Here is a 16,959-nt window from a genome sequence, read left to right as displayed (position 1 = left end):
AAAATCAGCCCTCGCTTCTTCTCTAAGGCATTGCTTTGGACATTGACAGCGACAAAGATCTATTTCTTTCAAATTGATTACATTCTCAACTTGTAGTTCTCGTCACATCATCATCTTTTTCCTACTTGGCAGCGAAGGTCTTTGATTGGTCAATTTCTAAGAAAGTCCCTCCTTCAAGATTTCTTACATCCATGCGCAAACACAACAGAGTAATAATACGGTATTATATTTGAACAACATCAGATAATAGCCGGTTTTCGTAATGATGGTGTCGGGAGTAAGTGAGCTGCAAGGAGAGTGTTTTGAGGGGTCAGTGAAGAAAGAGGAAGATGCAGGGGGTCCGAATATGTGCTGTGGTGGTTGTGGTGGACCGATAGCAGATCGGTTTTATTTGTCTGCGGTTGAAAGACCTTGGCATGGTGACTGTTTGCGCTGTTCTGTTTGTTCTAGACCCTTAGGAGGGTCAACTTCTTGTTTTGCGCGTGGAAGTAATATCTATTGTAGGGACGATTATTACAGGTAGGATTTTTTTTCCAAGCTATGCAAATACCTTATATTACTAGATTTAAAATAACGGTAAATTTATATTGAGAAACGGATTGCTAACTTAGGTTTCCAGTGAATAGAATTTGCATGATGGCTAAAAGGGTAATCGGTACTATCCCATTATCCGGGACTCTCTAAAAAGTCGAGTTTGGTTAATGCTAATGAAATAAAATAGGATGAATACATAACAATTTAGAAACAAATATGGGCTATATATTTGCACATTAGGGAGGGGGGGGTAAAGCCTTGCATATATTAAATACGTAACCTAACCTAGGTACCTTTATCCCCCCCCCCTGAACCCCAAAAAACACAGTTTAACTTTGTATACGCAATGAAAACCTCGCGATCATCGCCTGCTCTATATCAGTTAAGACGTCAAAAACGGATTTTATCATTGCCTAGTCTATAGTGATTAACCCGAGAGGCCCGGATAATGGGATAGTATCGGGTAATCTATCATAGGTGTTGGCTGCACGGTACTTAAATGTACAGACTTTTTTGGTACTTGTTTAGTAGCCGGGCAACACACGAGAAGTGAAGTTTGGTTAGTGCTAATGAAATAAAACAAAGTATGATAAAAATATAATAGTTCAGAAACAAATTTGGGTTATATATTGGCACATTAGGGGGGGGGGGGTAAAACATAGCATATATTAAATACGTAACCTAACCTAAACTATATACCTTTTTTTGCCCCTTCAACCCCCCTAAAAACAAAGTTTAAATCTTTGTCGCGAAGTGAGCAATACCTCACTAGGCAGCGGAAACCTGTTTTTCATATAGTATCTTTGAGATTTCGATGCGGTCTTTCTCTCGTGCTGCCCGGCTACTAAACAAGTACCACCTTTTTTGCTATGTATTGTTAATTCTGTGAACAAAATAAAGACACGTGGATACAGCATTAAATAGGCTGGCGTTAATGGTTTTATTATTTTAAAAAATTATCAAATAAATGTAAAGAATTACATGAAAAGTGAAAACAGAAACAAATTATTATGTTTGCGAGGTGAACTGTTGTCAACACTAACCTCCCACTCTTTATCCAAGAATTTGACTAAGATTTTACTGAAAACATTTTAGAGTTTAATAAGTAATTCCAAGTGCGTTGTATACCCATTGCCTTTCAGAACATTTGGTCCGACAAACCTATTGTTTAAAACAAATGTGAATAAATAAGCACTTTCATTCTTGAAGCACTACAGTAATTTTTTCAGCAGTGCTCTTGTCTTAGAGCATTGGTCCATAGAGCATCGAACATAAAGTCGCACTTGGTCTTCAAACAGTCTTCGTAAAGTCTTCTAAGCCCTATAAGTACTGAGGAGTATAGGTAAAAGATGAGATTCACCGTCCGATTCTACAAAACGCAACTGCTCTGTAATTCTATCTAGTGTATCGTCCTTCGAAACCCCTCTTTGAGAGATATTTTTGTATATTCACGAATATAATAGTCAATAAAATATAATAGCATACGTATAGCTACATACTTTTCGAAATTCCCAAGAAATTTCGTCTCACTGTTTCTGGGCAGTTTATTTACATAAAAAAATTTAAAAAATCTTGGACTGTATTTTAAGGGGGTTGCAAGATCATGTTGTAAGATTCAATGTGCTTAGGACTTTTAAAAGGTTAAGAAGTCTTTTCTAGCAATATGCTATTTTCAATTACAATTGAGTTGATTAAGCCGATAGAATTAAAATTGTCTCCATTTAGATTGGAATTACTTTGCAATTTACTTTTTTTGTGAAAGTTTGTTTACCCCTCACCCCAAAACTTAATACTGTCAATGTTTCTTTGTCAATGACCACTGAAATAACAAAATTGGCCCTATTGGCAAATATTTCTTCTACTTTTACCTTTGGAGTACTTTTTGGTTTCTCTGTAGGAAACAGTAGCTACCCCAAACTCAAATCAACTCAAAATTTTTTATTGTATTTTTATTGTCAAATTTTATACCTTGTAACTTGAGAATTAAATATAACGTTTAAGAGAAAAACTTAGTCAGATTGTATACTGTTTGTCACATACATAAATGACAGACGGCAATATACCCCCTTTCTCCCAATTTAGTCATGCAGCCACCAGTGGCCTCAGTCCACAAAAATTTAGGGGCTGGGGCATGGGCGCCCATATGGGTGGGGGCAGAGGGGGGATCTAGCCCCCCTGGCTAAATGATACTACCTTATATTTTATATTTTTGTTTTGAGATTTTTATTATTTATTTATTAATACCAAGATACGGTAAGCTTTAATAATCTTGTCGCACAAAACAATTATAAAAAAGTCTATAACAATGTCAATGACATAACAAAAACATACAGTAACTTAAAAACATTGGAAAAACAAAATTACTGAAACATACAATAACATACCAACTTAACTGATACATATCTGTTAATAATTGAAACCTACGAAAAAGTAAGCTTACAAAATAACTGTCACACTGTCACAAATCAGGTTATACAAAAGTAAAAATAATCTCAAAATGGATTGTGATAGGACCTAGTATAGAAATCTGTAGAGGCTAAACTACTTTTGAAAGACTGGACCGTGGTACTTGCAACTATTTCTGATGGAAGTGAATTCCAAGTCTTCCACACTCGGCTAGACAAAGAGTTTTGGCCTAATCTTTTCTGTGAACATGGTGGGTAAATTTTGTGTTGGTGTTGACGGCTACTACTGTATTCTGTAAAAGTGAAAAAGTGAGTTGGGGTGATATTATCAATATTCCTAACAATGCGAAATGTATTTATTACATCGGCTCTATCACGTCTGAACTGGAGAGAAGGCAACTGTAGTCTTTGCATTCTCTGGTGGTAAGGTAGATGACTCAGGTAGGGTATGAGTTTGATGGCCCTACGTTGCACTCTCTCAACCCTCTCTCTATCTCTCTTATTAAGGGGATACCATACTGATGAGCAATACTCAAGTACTGGACGTACAGTGGATACATAAAGTGAAATCAGTGAATGAAGATTAAACTTAGAAAAATATATACAGCATTATACAGCATTACATATATACAGAATTATATACAGAATATACAGAATATATATAACAGAATTATACAGCATTGGAAGTGTCGATTAGACCAGTAAAGCACCCCTCCCCCCTGAAAATTCAGCTTATGAGCGCCAATGGGCTGGGGGACGAAAAAGTGCATCAGTATTTTTGTTGGGGGGGGGGGGTTAATAAATACGCATAAGAAATTTGTTTGCTACGTTTTAAGGATTCCGAAAAAAATTTAGGGGGGTCGCTCAATCCCGTAACCCCTGCCCCCTGGATACTTCTTTTGTGGAAGGGGAATTTATTGTTCAAAATTATGTCGGGCAAATTTGTCATTTTCTTAGTTTTTCAATTAAGATACAAAAAAAAGTATCTTTAAATACTTTTAAAGAAAGACCGCAACGAGAAAGACCGAGATGCTTCATTGAAAAGAAGTTTTCTCTGCATGTGAAATATAAACATACAGTTTCTTACTCCGGGAACTATATTTAAACTTTAGTTTTAGGCTTTAGGGGGACTAAAAGGTACCTAGGTTAGGTTAGGTTACGTATTTAATATATATTATGCTTTATCCCCCCCCTAATGTGCAAATATATAACCCAAATTTGTTTCTGAACTGTTATATTTTGTATCCTATTTTGTTTTATTTCATTAGCATTAACGAAACTTCACTTCTCGCGTGACTACCGGATTCTAGACAAGTACCATGTTTTTTTTTAAATTAACGATTGAAAACAAAAATATGGGGGGGGGCTAATATTGCCAAAAAATCATAATCTGTAGTTTATGTGCCAACACACAATTTTGTTTATTACTAAGGCGATCAAATATGACGTTGATCTTCCTCCTGACTTCACAAGAGGTGATTAGAAATCAACTCGTTAAAAAATTTCGGTCTTACTTCATCAACGCCCAAATCCTACATCCATCATGGCCTAATGTTGATGATAGTCGCAAAACAGCTTAAAGAGGCCAACTGTAATTGATAATTTACGAGGTGTGTATTTTAATTAAGGTCCGTTTGATCATAAGTACACAACGAATGATTATTTAAAAAAGCAAATTTATTTTCTAAGAGTATATGCTTTACTGTATTTGACAGCATAGTTGCCAAGTTTGTTGTAACACTTATCAGACCTCTCAAGTAATTTTAAAGTAACCTCTGTATAAAACTTGCCGCCTGTTCCGCAAACCGGGAATTCACTTCCGTTTTTACGTCGTCGTCATCACTGTAACGTTTGTCACTGAGGTGTTGCTTGAGGTGGAGAAGCGGACGGTAATCACTGGGCGCAAGATCAGGACTGCATTGTGGGTTGTGGGTGATCTGAAGCTTTCCTGCCAAAACTGTCCAACAAATTAGGGTTCTGACCAGCACTCTGAGGTCATGCATCGTCATGAAGAAGGTTTCGTCATGAAAACTTGGCAGAACATGCCAGGTTTTTTTTTTTTTTTTTTTTTTTAATCGCTCTGCGGAGCTTTCTGAGGGTTAGGCAGTATACTTTTGCATTGATAGTGGTTCCTCCGTTGCATGAAGTCGACAAAAAAACACCATGCCTATTCCCAAACACCGATGACTATTTTGCGCTGGGAGAGGGATGTTCGGCCTTCAAATTTTCAGGGGACTGTGTATGTTTCCATTCCATGTTCTATTGCCTTGATTTGAACGTGATATGCGAAACCCACGTTTCGTCTCCAGTTCAACCGGTTGCAACCTCAGTGGCAACCGTTAAAAAGATGACGACGTGAAAACAGCAGTGAACTCTTGGCTATTTGAGCCGGCGGCAAGTTCTTATAAAGACTTTACTTTAAAATTAGTTGAGAGGCATGATAAGAGTTTCAAAAAACTTGGTAACTGTGTCGAAAAATTGAGTAAAGTATGCACTTTCTGAAAATAAATTTACGTTTTTGAACTAATCTTTCTTTGTATACTTATGTTCAAACAGACCTTAATTAAAAATTACGCCTCGTACATATCCGTGCTTAATCAATTTTTGCGACTTTAAATTAGCGTTTTTTCATTTTAGTTTTCAACCCCACTTCCAATCCTCTCAGTAACGACGATCTTGGAAAAAAAAAATATATTTTAAACCTTAAACGGCACCTATATTTCTCTTTATTAAATACCTGCCAAACCAGACACCCTTGAGCAAGTTAGCTCTTTGGAAAAAAGCTGAAGCAGACAAATTATTGTTGAAAAAAATTGTTGGAAATAACCAGAACATTTGTATCTCTGCTCCCTTCCCCCGTACATATATGGCTATCTTTGCACAATTTGAGAGAAAATTTACATCCTTTTTAACAAATTTTTTCTCGAATATTTCAGATTGGGAGGGGGGGGGGAATTAGAAATCAGATTATAAAAGACGATTTTGATGTTCTTCTCCTTTCACAAAGGATGGATAAGTTGGAGACCATAAAAAGGCAAACTATGAGCTTAGCTCTTGTTCCTGTGAACAGTGTTTACTACTTGACTTAGCCAGGGGCAAATCTCCAGTATTTTTATGGGTGGGGGAGGGTGCAAGAGGGGTCCATATCCGGATAGTCAAGGGGTATGGGATATTTGATAATTTTTTCTCCATATTATTGGGGGACAACTGCCCCGCAACCCCCCCCCCCCCCCAACAACAACACCCCTATACTTAGCTACTAGTGTTTGGAATATATTTAGTCCATGGTTATTGACTCTACTGTATCGATTGGTGATGTCTTAGTATCCTTACGTATCATCTCATTTATTTATGCTTGTTCGCAACACAACGCTTGCTATCACTTTGTGTGAGAGAAGCGGCTATGATTTTTTGAAGCTAATTTGTTCTGGAAATGTTATTTCCAGAATTCTGGCGAATTAGGATTTTAATCATGATCAGGCTAATGTTATATCCTAATTCTGGCGAATTAGGATTTTAATCATGATCAGGCCTGATTTTTGAAGACTCGAAAGTTTGGAAGGCAATTATCAAGGGGTTCTAGTGCTAGTTTATATTGTTTTCGCCAGTGACCGGGTCACAGGCAGGAGCTTAGCATGAAGCTTACGCTTGTAGTTTACTGGAATTATTTTAAACATCAAAACTAAAGTATTCCTGGCAAGACCATATTCATGGGAAAGGTTAACAGGTTAAAACCCTTGAAATGTTTGACAGACTCGTTAAAACATAATAAAAATTCATAAAAACACATTTTTGATGTGTTTTAATCTTTTTTTTTTTAACTCCCCTCCCCGAACAAAAATCCTGCATGCGGCCCCGATTCCAAGTAATGAACAGTAAGCGGTGACTTTTCTCTCAGTGTCAACATAATTCTAAAAATCACAGCTCAAAGGCGACACCTATCAAAGTAATTTAATTGTTATGCTAATTTCAAATATATGAAATCTTATCAATATTAGTATTACACATCAAAATTCGCTACCATCAGGTAATTTACAAAAATTATAGAACCAGAATCAGCCTATCTGTAAATCCTTATTGCAGGGAAGCTTGAGCTCTCCGTCTAAAAAAAAGCATTTTCCCAGTGAACGGCAGTTATGAATCCATGATTATTTGTAGGTTAGGGGGGGGGGGGTCGGGGTTCATAAAAAAGACTTTAGAAAACGCATTAAAATTTTGTTTATATTTATTTTTGTTACTTTTTTACGAGTTGGACAAACATTGGGGCCAAATTTAACTCAGAAACAAACTCAACGCACAAAACTCAGCTCAAGCAAAATTCAACCCATTACGGAAAACTCATAACGGAAAACACAATCTTTTTTGGGTACTTGTATTATAAACGTCCTACCGCTAAAATTGTTCATTCATTGACGCATTATAAAACCACTTTTTTTCCATTGGTTTCTTTCAGCTTAGCGTGAAATAAGATAAAGAGAAGTGACATAATAGATGGAAAATATGTAATTTTGGCTTTATATTGTCACATTAAGGGGGTAGGGGTAAAGTATTTGGACAGTGTAAAGTTAGAAAATAACTCTTACTACATAATATGCAGAATAATTGTACCTAATACATTGCGCATGCAGACTGCTTTATTTTACCCCCCCCCCTCTCTAATAGTTTCTAAAGTATTATGTTTTCATATTACTTTGGTATATTTCATTAGGAACGAGTGTCAGAGAAGCATATTAGGAGAATATTATGTAGGGCGTTTATCATACAACTACCCTTTTTTGTCGCATTCGTCATTATTCCATTATATTATCATTGACATTGTCTTTAATGTAGTTTATATCCTCTTCAGTATTATTATGCTTTAAATATCTCAAAATTAACTTAAAAGGCTCCTTCCCCCTTCACCTCCTTACCTCCATTAACTTACACCTCCTTCCCCCTTCCGGTCCTTTTTCAATCCGTCAATCTTTAGTAGTGATAACCATGAGAAATGGTTGACAGTGCGAGTTCTCTCCATGGACTTTTCTGGGCTGTCTTTTGAATGGATTAAATAGCCATTGTTCTAGAATAAGTTTCGTTGTTTTAGTTTTTTTAAGTATTCCAATATGCCAATACATTCGTTTCTTAGATGTAATAACGTCTATTTTCAATCTTCTGAATAGGTTAAGTCTTCTGAGTCGCATTCAAATGCGACTTGTGTTGCAAAGGAAAAAATCAGAGAAAAATCAGACAATTTTACAAAGGTTTTCTTCAAAATTGACAAATGTCAATTTCTGTATCTCCCATAAAATATGAACCAACAATATTGTTCTAACTCAATAGAATCCAAAAGAAATCACTCCAAATAGAGACAATACTTAATAGAATGGGACGGAAGAGCCCATGAGCCTTCTCGTTTAAAGAATGGCAGGAAGGCCCTAAAAAATGAACAATCACAAAAATTAGGAAGATACAAGTTAATATGTTAACCCCTCTGTAAACTCAGCTCAAAAGACTGTCTTAATCATGGTGATCTTTAGCTCTTAGGTGACACATGTGCTCTATTTTATATTTCTACATTGCAACATGCGGTGACCTTTAAATGAAAAAAATATACTGCAAGAGAATAAAACAAAATTATTGAAAAATAACCTGGATTGAATTATGCGACATTGATTAGCCGAAAAGCATAGCTATTTTTCTATACAAAATTTTTTGGGAAATTTATAACGTATATATTAAATACATTCAACTGAAAGCCCAATATATATACATATATATATATATATATATATATATATATATATATATATATATATATATATATATATATATATATATATATATATATATATATATATATATATATATATATATATATATATATATATATATATATATATATATATATATATATATATATATATATATATATATATATATATATATATATATATATATATATACACCGTACCCCTGATATGGTATTCTGACATGTTATAAGTTAATTATAACGTTGATTTTGAAATAAGTTAGTTTTGAGATAAAATGACATCATTATAAAAATACTCTTCCTCTATGAAAAATCTTACGACTCAACTTAAGATAGAACCTGTATGCATTTCTCCCTATGTATTTACACGTAGACACTCGCCCTCGAAAGAGTAGAATATCAATAAATTGGTATATATTGATAGGAATAGGTAGCTGGCCTGTTTGCAGTTTTTTCTTTGGGGGGAGGGGGTGTTTCAGGGGCTAAATAGAAACGCAAGGAATGGTAATGAAAAAGTTAAATTATAAAACACATTGGAAAATGTCTGGAAAACACTGTTGTCCCCAAAGGAGATCATTGAAAACAAAGCTATAATGTTGGCGAGGCCGCATCCAAGGGGGCTAAGGGGTTTGAACCCCCCTCCGAAATGTTTGTCCGACTGGTAAAAAACATAACAAAATGAATGTAAAAAAATTTTTGACACGTTTTTTGAAGTTTATTTTTGTACCCCCCTCCCAAAAAAAAACAAATCCTGGATACGGCCCTGAATATTGGTAATTACAAATTTTGGCATTTCTCTTCATTCCATCCGTTATATGTTACAAAATACGCATATTTTATATAGAATTCCCATATTATACTACTGCTTCCGTACTAGAGGCGATCAAGGATAACCTCGCTTGGTTATTTCCTCTTCCAAGGTTTGGGAGTGTAACTTTTGCTACTTTTATGTAGAATGTGCGTTGTCAACACCTAATTGGTTGGAATCCTCATACGGGCAACGTCTAAATACAAAACGGTGATATAAACATTAAATTTGCATAATTTAAACAGATTTATTCTCAAATAGCTATTAGCACCTACATACAATGCCTAATTAAAAGGAAATGAAGTCTAATATTCTTCAGCATTTTCTATAATGTTAATTCTGGGTTCCCACAGAAGATTTGCGTTCTTTTTCCCCCGTCGTCTGTCGGATCTTTTTTTAAGTATGCCATATTTTAACTACATTTTACCTTGTATTTGATAGTTGTAGGAGTAGATATTCGTATGGTGGTCAAGAGAGCTAACGTCATTTGGGTTAGTGTAACGTAAATCATCCCTAAGACCAAACGGAGAGCTAACGCAACGTTATTTGTGGTACTATGTACCAAATAAACAATGAGGCAGGTCATATCTTAAGTATAATTTTGTAACTGAAAGCTAGGGAAATAAAAATAGTATTGAATTCTACCTTTCACTTTGCTCATCGACTGCAAATAAAACTGACTTTGATCAAAATCTCTTTAACCCCATGGAACTAATCATGATTGCAGTGTCAGGTGCAACTTAGTGACGAACGAACTATAGCCCATAGTAACCAAAAAAAAAGGCTTTTTGAAAAAAAAAATCAATTCGGAAAGAATTATCATTTGAAGCTGCATCAGGAATAATAGGTGTTATTTCCGTTAATCATAATGGTAAACATTTATTGCGAAAACAAATTTGAGGAAATTTCTAAAAATAGCCTGAAACTCCAAGGAAATGGTTTCAAAGCGAAATAAAAACTGCACCATTGGAATCACAATAACCGAAAACTCCGTTTAGAAGGGTTAAACTCCCCCAACTTGAGCAACATGGAAAATCACTTTTTCGCGTTACATCACATGGGAAGCAGTAATGTGTCTATTTTCTCTTCTTCTGTTTTTTTATTCGATGCTAGTGAGGCACAAAAAATTATATTAGAAAAGTTGCATTATTTTACAGAAACGTGATTGGTTTTTGTAAGAAGGGGATTGTTACAGAAGGGGATTGGTTTAGTAAGGAATCTTCTTTTTATCAATGCAACTTTTGCCCGGGGTGATGTTCTTAAACTGACGGTTATGGAAAAAAACGGAGTGATGCCTCATTCGACTTTAGCTTTTGAGGTAAAGTTTTTGATTATGAGCTAGAAGCACCTTATATTCCATGGGAGCCTTCCTCAGGTTATAGCGCAAAAGGGTCATTAGGCTGCATGAAGCTGTTAGTTTGAACATGCCCGTAAACAATGTCAATGTTAAAAAAGCGGTGGCAGTGCTAAAGAAGGGCTTTTGTTCAGTCGCATTTACTTGTCCCTCAGTTGCACTAACTTCTCAACTTTCCAAAACTATTATATTACACAAATATATTTAACTAATAAAGTATAATAAGGTGATCTAATAGCATTTATTTACCACACGCATTTACAAATAATTTTGTTGAAACTTTATCATATCAAATAAATACTTACATTTTAGTAGTTAATAATTGATACAGTTGATTTCGGGGCATAACAGATTCAGTTGCTTCAATGGGAGGGGGGGGGGGTCATGGCCGAATCTCCAGTTTTATTTTACACTTGGCTAGATTTTGAAAATACCTTTTTTGGGTGTTTTCATTAAATAATAACCCTTTTTGGTATTTTCACTGCTAAAATTGAAAAAACGCCTAATTTGGAATGGCTGTTTCAAAAGTTTAGTCCGGTTTTATGAGTCTTCTACAAACTGTAATATGTCACTGAGTACTTATTCAATTTAATTGAAGTAAGGGCCATTGAATACACTGCCAACGTAACACAAGTCGATTAATTTTGTCGGCATAAGAACTGGGTGCTCTGGATCCGATAAAGTTGACGAAGGCCTTTTCTGCCTCGTCCGGATTGGCGAAGGTTCTGCCGGCGAGAAAGTTATCAGAGTGCTAGAAAAGATGGTACGGTAGTCGGTTGGCGAGAGGTCTATGGAGTATGGTGGGTGAGGCAGAACTTCGATATTTAATTCTTTTAGGTTACAGAGAGTAATTTCTGAAATGTGCGGACGGGCGTTGTCGTTAAGCAAGATTAAATCTTTTCCGACGACCAAAGCCGGCAGCCGATGCAATTTTCGGTACATTCCGTCGGTTTCCTCACAGTTAGACTCTGCTGTGATGGTCTGGCCCGGTTGCAGAAAGTTATAGTGAATCTCACCAGCCACTGACCCCCATATAGTAATCGTGGTCTTTTTTGTGGATTTCAGCCTTGGGATCCTTCGCCTTCGGAATAATAGAAAATAGTGGACTGAATTCTTTAGAAATTAAGAAGCAGCCGAAGAGCTCCGCCGATCCCAGATGAACTAGACCAATTGTTGGACATGACAGACCTTTTGGTTTTCTAGCTAAATAGGGCCATTTGCGTTATGTGTAAAACAAAAGACAGTTGTTTTGAATTTTAGATCAGCCTTTTTCAATTTCCCCAGCCCCCAAACATCGACATAGCTTCCTCAGATACATATAACTGGGCTTGAATAAAAATCCCAACATTTTGTAAACTAGCCAAACACCTGTCGGACGATATAAATAACAGCGAAAAAAAAGAAAACGAAGAGCAGCCGGAGAACAAATAATTTGCCCCATTCCTCCAAATTCTAATTCCCCTTACCCTCGACCATTGCTCTCCGTTGGATAGAGTTTAAATTGTATCGTAAATATCTGTATTGATGAAGATTTAATTTATTACTTACCCCCCCCCCCCTTCCTAAAAAAGACTGAAAGTTTTGTTAAACGTTTCAACTCTATCCAACGTCATGATATACAACAAGGTAAACTTACCAAACTGCAATGCAATATGCATAATGATAAATAGTTGCTTGCCGTCAGGCTTCAGGCGTAAACGCGAAAGAAAATGTAAACTCTCTGGTGAGGATTAGAAACCTACTGATACTTTAGATTCCATTGTTATCCCTTCTAAGACACATCAAGTACCAGTTGCATTGCATAATGTGATTGTTTTCAGATTAGTGATTGGCTATGAGTTAGACACTCTTACCATTTTACATGCAGCAAGATTTAGGCTACTCTCGGTAAATTGCACGTTCATGTTCCCGACATAGTATTTGACTTTCCAATTTGTTCTTACCATGTGAAGGGGTTAATGTAGATAGCTTTCGGTAGGCTAATTTTCAGAAGGTAAATTGTAGTGAATTTTGAGACTGTTTGCAAAACACTACACAGATATCAATAAATTTAACACCCGTTCATTATTCAAGTTCTTTTATTCAATAAATATAAAAACACTACAATCCAAAAAATCACAAAGGGCCCAGAGGCCCGTTAACGGGAAAAATTCGAATTTTATTTTCGAATTTTCGCCACTAAAAAATATTTCCTTTTTCCCCTTGGAGTTCTATAGTACTCAAATTAAGGAGCTTTTATACTTTTAAATCATATGCTATGTATATCTCTATTTTTTGAATAGTCAAAGTATATACATTTAAATTCAAAGCCCTTGTTATCGTTTTTTCGCTTTTTAAGGGTATAAACGGTTAGTTCTCGGAATTTGTGCTAATAGTTACATTTTGTTTATTATTAATGCTGATGTTAGAATTGTTATTATTGCTGCTTATTTAAATGCTATTACCACCATTAATGTAATCATTTTTATAGTGATTGTTATAGTGACACAGTCATCAATATTATTCAAATTATAAGTTCCTGCACATTTTCCTGCAAAAATCCTCACACTTTTCCACTAAGCCTTTTTTCAAGGTTTAGTTAACTTATACTTCTACAAAAAAAATAATAATAAAAAAAAAAAAAAATGTGCCTTGATTGATAAGCTCCACGCCTTCTGGAAATTTTATTTGCATTTTTAAGATATTGATTTATAGATGTGAGTTTATTAACAACAAATAATTCAATCAAAAACCGTGTATGAGGTTAGTACCGCTTCTTCTTTAGAAAAATCTTGAAGTTTGAAAATGCTGAAAAGCAGAGTTTTTGAAACTTCTTTTAATTTATCCATCGAATGATCTTCACACAAGACCGTATTTATGGGGGGGGGGCACGGTGTTTGAACCCCCTCCGTCCACATCGAAATAATGTCTATATTGATATCGTTTCTATCGTTGGCCAGACAAAATAAATGTTTGTGTGGCGTCAAATTATTATTTTTTAAAATAAAAAGACAACATTAATGAAACTTTAATTTTAGGCTCCATGGGATACGACGGTGTGGAAGATGTGGTCTTGTACTTGGACCAAACGATCTAGTCATGCGAGCACGAGATTTTGTTTATCATCTATCATGTTTCACCTGTGCTGCTTGCAATCAGGTAATTATTACAGATTCTTTTAATTTGCTTCTGTACTGTGAGTCCAGAGAGTTTTTTGGTAATGGAGGGCAGGTTGGTCTCATACAAATAATTTTTTTAGGAAGTTCAGTTTTCTTTCAGAATATTTGGATTTTTTATTTTATTTTGAAAAAAAACATTTTTTCAACGGCCATGTAAGCGTTTTTCAAACAAGCATTATAACCGTCAAGCTGGCTGTATTCTATCAATTCAGGCATATTGTTCGCCAAATTTTGACTCGAGATTGATTTTTTTAATTGATGATTATTTTAAGAGCTTTTACGCATTCCGTCTTAGTCAAGTTTAAGACTTTGATTATAAAACATCAATATATTCAGTTTTGTGTTTTTGTATTATATTTAGTTTTATGTAATATATCAGTCTTCTTTATTAAAATATATTCTTGATATTGGATTTGTAGTACTTGCTCAAGTTTTATGCTCATCCAATGTCGGAGTTGATCTCGCCATCAACAAGTCTAAAAATGAAAGTATTGGCCAGTTATGACTTAGAACATGTTCCTTGAATAGCTATAAAATATGCAGCGAAAGTGCTATGAATTCATTTTCGGTTCATGCAAACTCAATTCTTCCTTAAGCAGGAAAAGATCATCTTTTAGTTTCTAGTGTATTTAGAAATAAAAGGCGTATTCTTTAAAGTACATCTTGCTTGTTTTACTCTTTTTAATTTTCAGAAAATCTAATAGGACACAATAGTAAATATTTTCATAAGTACATCTTAATTTTCCTACTTAACATTGGCAATTATCACTTGTAGAACTTTTGTCGAGATCACGCCCACCTCTCCTTGAAGATACCATTATTTATGAGAAATGAATAGGCTATTACACTTGTAAACAGGTTTTGATTTTCTCACAGTTTTATATATGGTTCTCTAAATTCTGAAAAGATAAATTTAAACAGAGGTTTTTAAAAAGGCATAGTGCTCACACCGAAATGATGAAATAATTGAAACCAAAATGGCACCTAAAATATAATAGAATTATAGATAATAGAATAATTGTTCACCTGAATTTTGAAAGCAGGAGAAAAATTCAAGTAGCTATAGTTTTCAATAAGCATAAAGGTAGATGGCAGTGTTTTCCAGGCCAAACAAATGTTTCAATAGCTGGAAGCTGCTCTTGCAGTTTGTCTAAATTTACTATAGAAACTATAGTTTTCCACCCCCTATCGTTTGCGTCATAAAAAAAATACATATTTGTTAATCTTTTTCTCCTTGCAAAAAAAAAAATGAGAGAAAGATCAAGGATGGAAAATCAAGAGAAATCTTAAGATCGAAAAAATTAAATCTTCAAATACCAAAGATAAGTATGTTTACTACGCATTTTGAGCTTTTGCGCCTTGTTTTTCTTTTTCTGAAAGCGACAGGGACAAATTTTACTTTCTCCCCAATTTTTTTCCTAAACTCTTAAGTACAAATTTGGCGTACTATGTGAATTATTATTTTACCTTTAACTAGCTGGTCACTATTATATAACAATCATGATAATGATCTACTTTATGTTAGTTAGTTAAATTGATCCATAATAGAAGTAAACTACGATGGTTTCTAAGAGGTTGTATGTCAGGACGGCTTCTCCAATCTTATATTTTGTTGAATTTTTTGGTTTTGTCTTCAATGTCTTATCTTTCTCATCTTTTCTTGTTAAGGAGAAAAGTATTAATCAATGCCTTTTAATAAACAAAAGGATAGAGGAACAAAATAGCTTCATTGCAAGCTCAGACACATAGTTCCTTAGCCTTTAACAACAGTGGCTTGGCCTGGAAAAATATAGCTGTTGAATTTTTTTTTGTTTTGTTTACAAACTTTTTAGCAGTGACTGGCCGTTTGATTTTAGAATTTTTTTAATGCATCCTTCGTTAACTTTTTTTTAGAACTTTTAGATATTAGAACTTTTTAATACATGCATAAGCTTCACAGGTTTTTCGTTCGTAAAATATCTTCCGCCAACTTTTTTTTAGAACTTTTTTAGAACTTTAGATGTTAGAACTTTTTAATAAGCTTTGCCGTTTTTCTTTCGTAAAACATTGTCTGCCAACTTTTTCATAGAACTTTTTTTTTATAAATTTAAATATTAGAACTGTTTTTTTAATGCAGGCATAAGCTTCGCTGGTATTTTTTGATCATACAATATCCTCTGCCAACTTTTTTTTAGAACTTTTTTGGAACTTTAGATATTAGAACTTTTTTTTAATGCAGGCTATTAGCTTCGCCAGTTTTTTTCGTTCATACAATGTCCTCTGCCAACTTTTTTTTGAAATTTAGATATTAGAACTGTTTTTTAATGTAGGCTAAGCTTCGCCGGTGTTTTTTTGTATCCATACAATATCCTCTGCCATCTTTTTTAGAGCTTTTTTAGAACTTTATATATAAGAACTGTTTTGCTAATGCAGGCATAAGCTTCGTCGGTTTGTTTCGTTCATACAATATCCTCTGCCAACTTTTTTTAGAACTAATTTTTTTTTTTGAAATTTAGATATTAGAACTGTTTTTTAATGCAGGCATAAGCTTCACCGGTTTTTTTTTTTTTTTTTTTTTTTTTTTTTTGTTCATACAATATCCTCTGCAAACTTTTGTTTTAGAACTTTTTTGGAACTTAAGATATTAGAACTTTTTTAATGGAGGCATAAGCTTCGCTGGATTTTTACGTTCATACAATATCCTCTGCCAACTTTTTTAAGAACCTTTTTAGAAATTTAGATATTAGAACTATTTTTTTAATGCAGGCATAAGCTTCGCCGGTTTTTCTTTGTTTGTTCATACAATATCCTCTGCCAACTTTTTTCTTCATTATTTTAATGTGTATTTATTTTAAAAGAAATAAACAGTTTGTAAATGAAAAGTCGTCCTTTCTTTAAAGAAGCAAGAACTATAAATGGATACAAAACGGCCAGATAAACGTTCTGTCTGTTCGATAAAAGAAAATGGTAAA

General features: G+C 34.4%; 1 protein-coding gene across 1 annotated transcript in view; it reads left to right on the top strand.

The window, feature by feature from the left end:
- Positions 1-262: 262 nt before the first annotated feature.
- Positions 263-16,959, top strand: part of LOC148956258 (LIM/homeobox protein Lhx9-like) — a 52,062-nt gene continuing 35,365 nt past the window's right edge. Inside the window, exons 1-2 of the mRNA XM_089090088.1 lie at positions 263-519; positions 13,868-13,988. Of these exons, the coding sequence (XP_088946214.1) occupies positions 263-519; positions 13,868-13,988 (378 nt within the window). The remainder of the gene's footprint in view (positions 520-13,867; positions 13,989-16,959) is intronic.

Source organism: Artemia sp. Qi Xiang Cuo, chromosome 1, assembly GCF_049724085.1.
Source record: "Artemia sp. Qi Xiang Cuo chromosome 1, ASM4972408v1, whole genome shotgun sequence".
In the NCBI taxonomy this organism is placed as follows: domain Eukaryota; kingdom Metazoa; phylum Arthropoda; class Branchiopoda; order Anostraca; family Artemiidae; genus Artemia; species Artemia sp. Qi Xiang Cuo.
The sequence above is the reverse complement of the archived record's forward strand: the minus strand, read 5'-3'. Positions and strand labels throughout refer to the sequence as shown.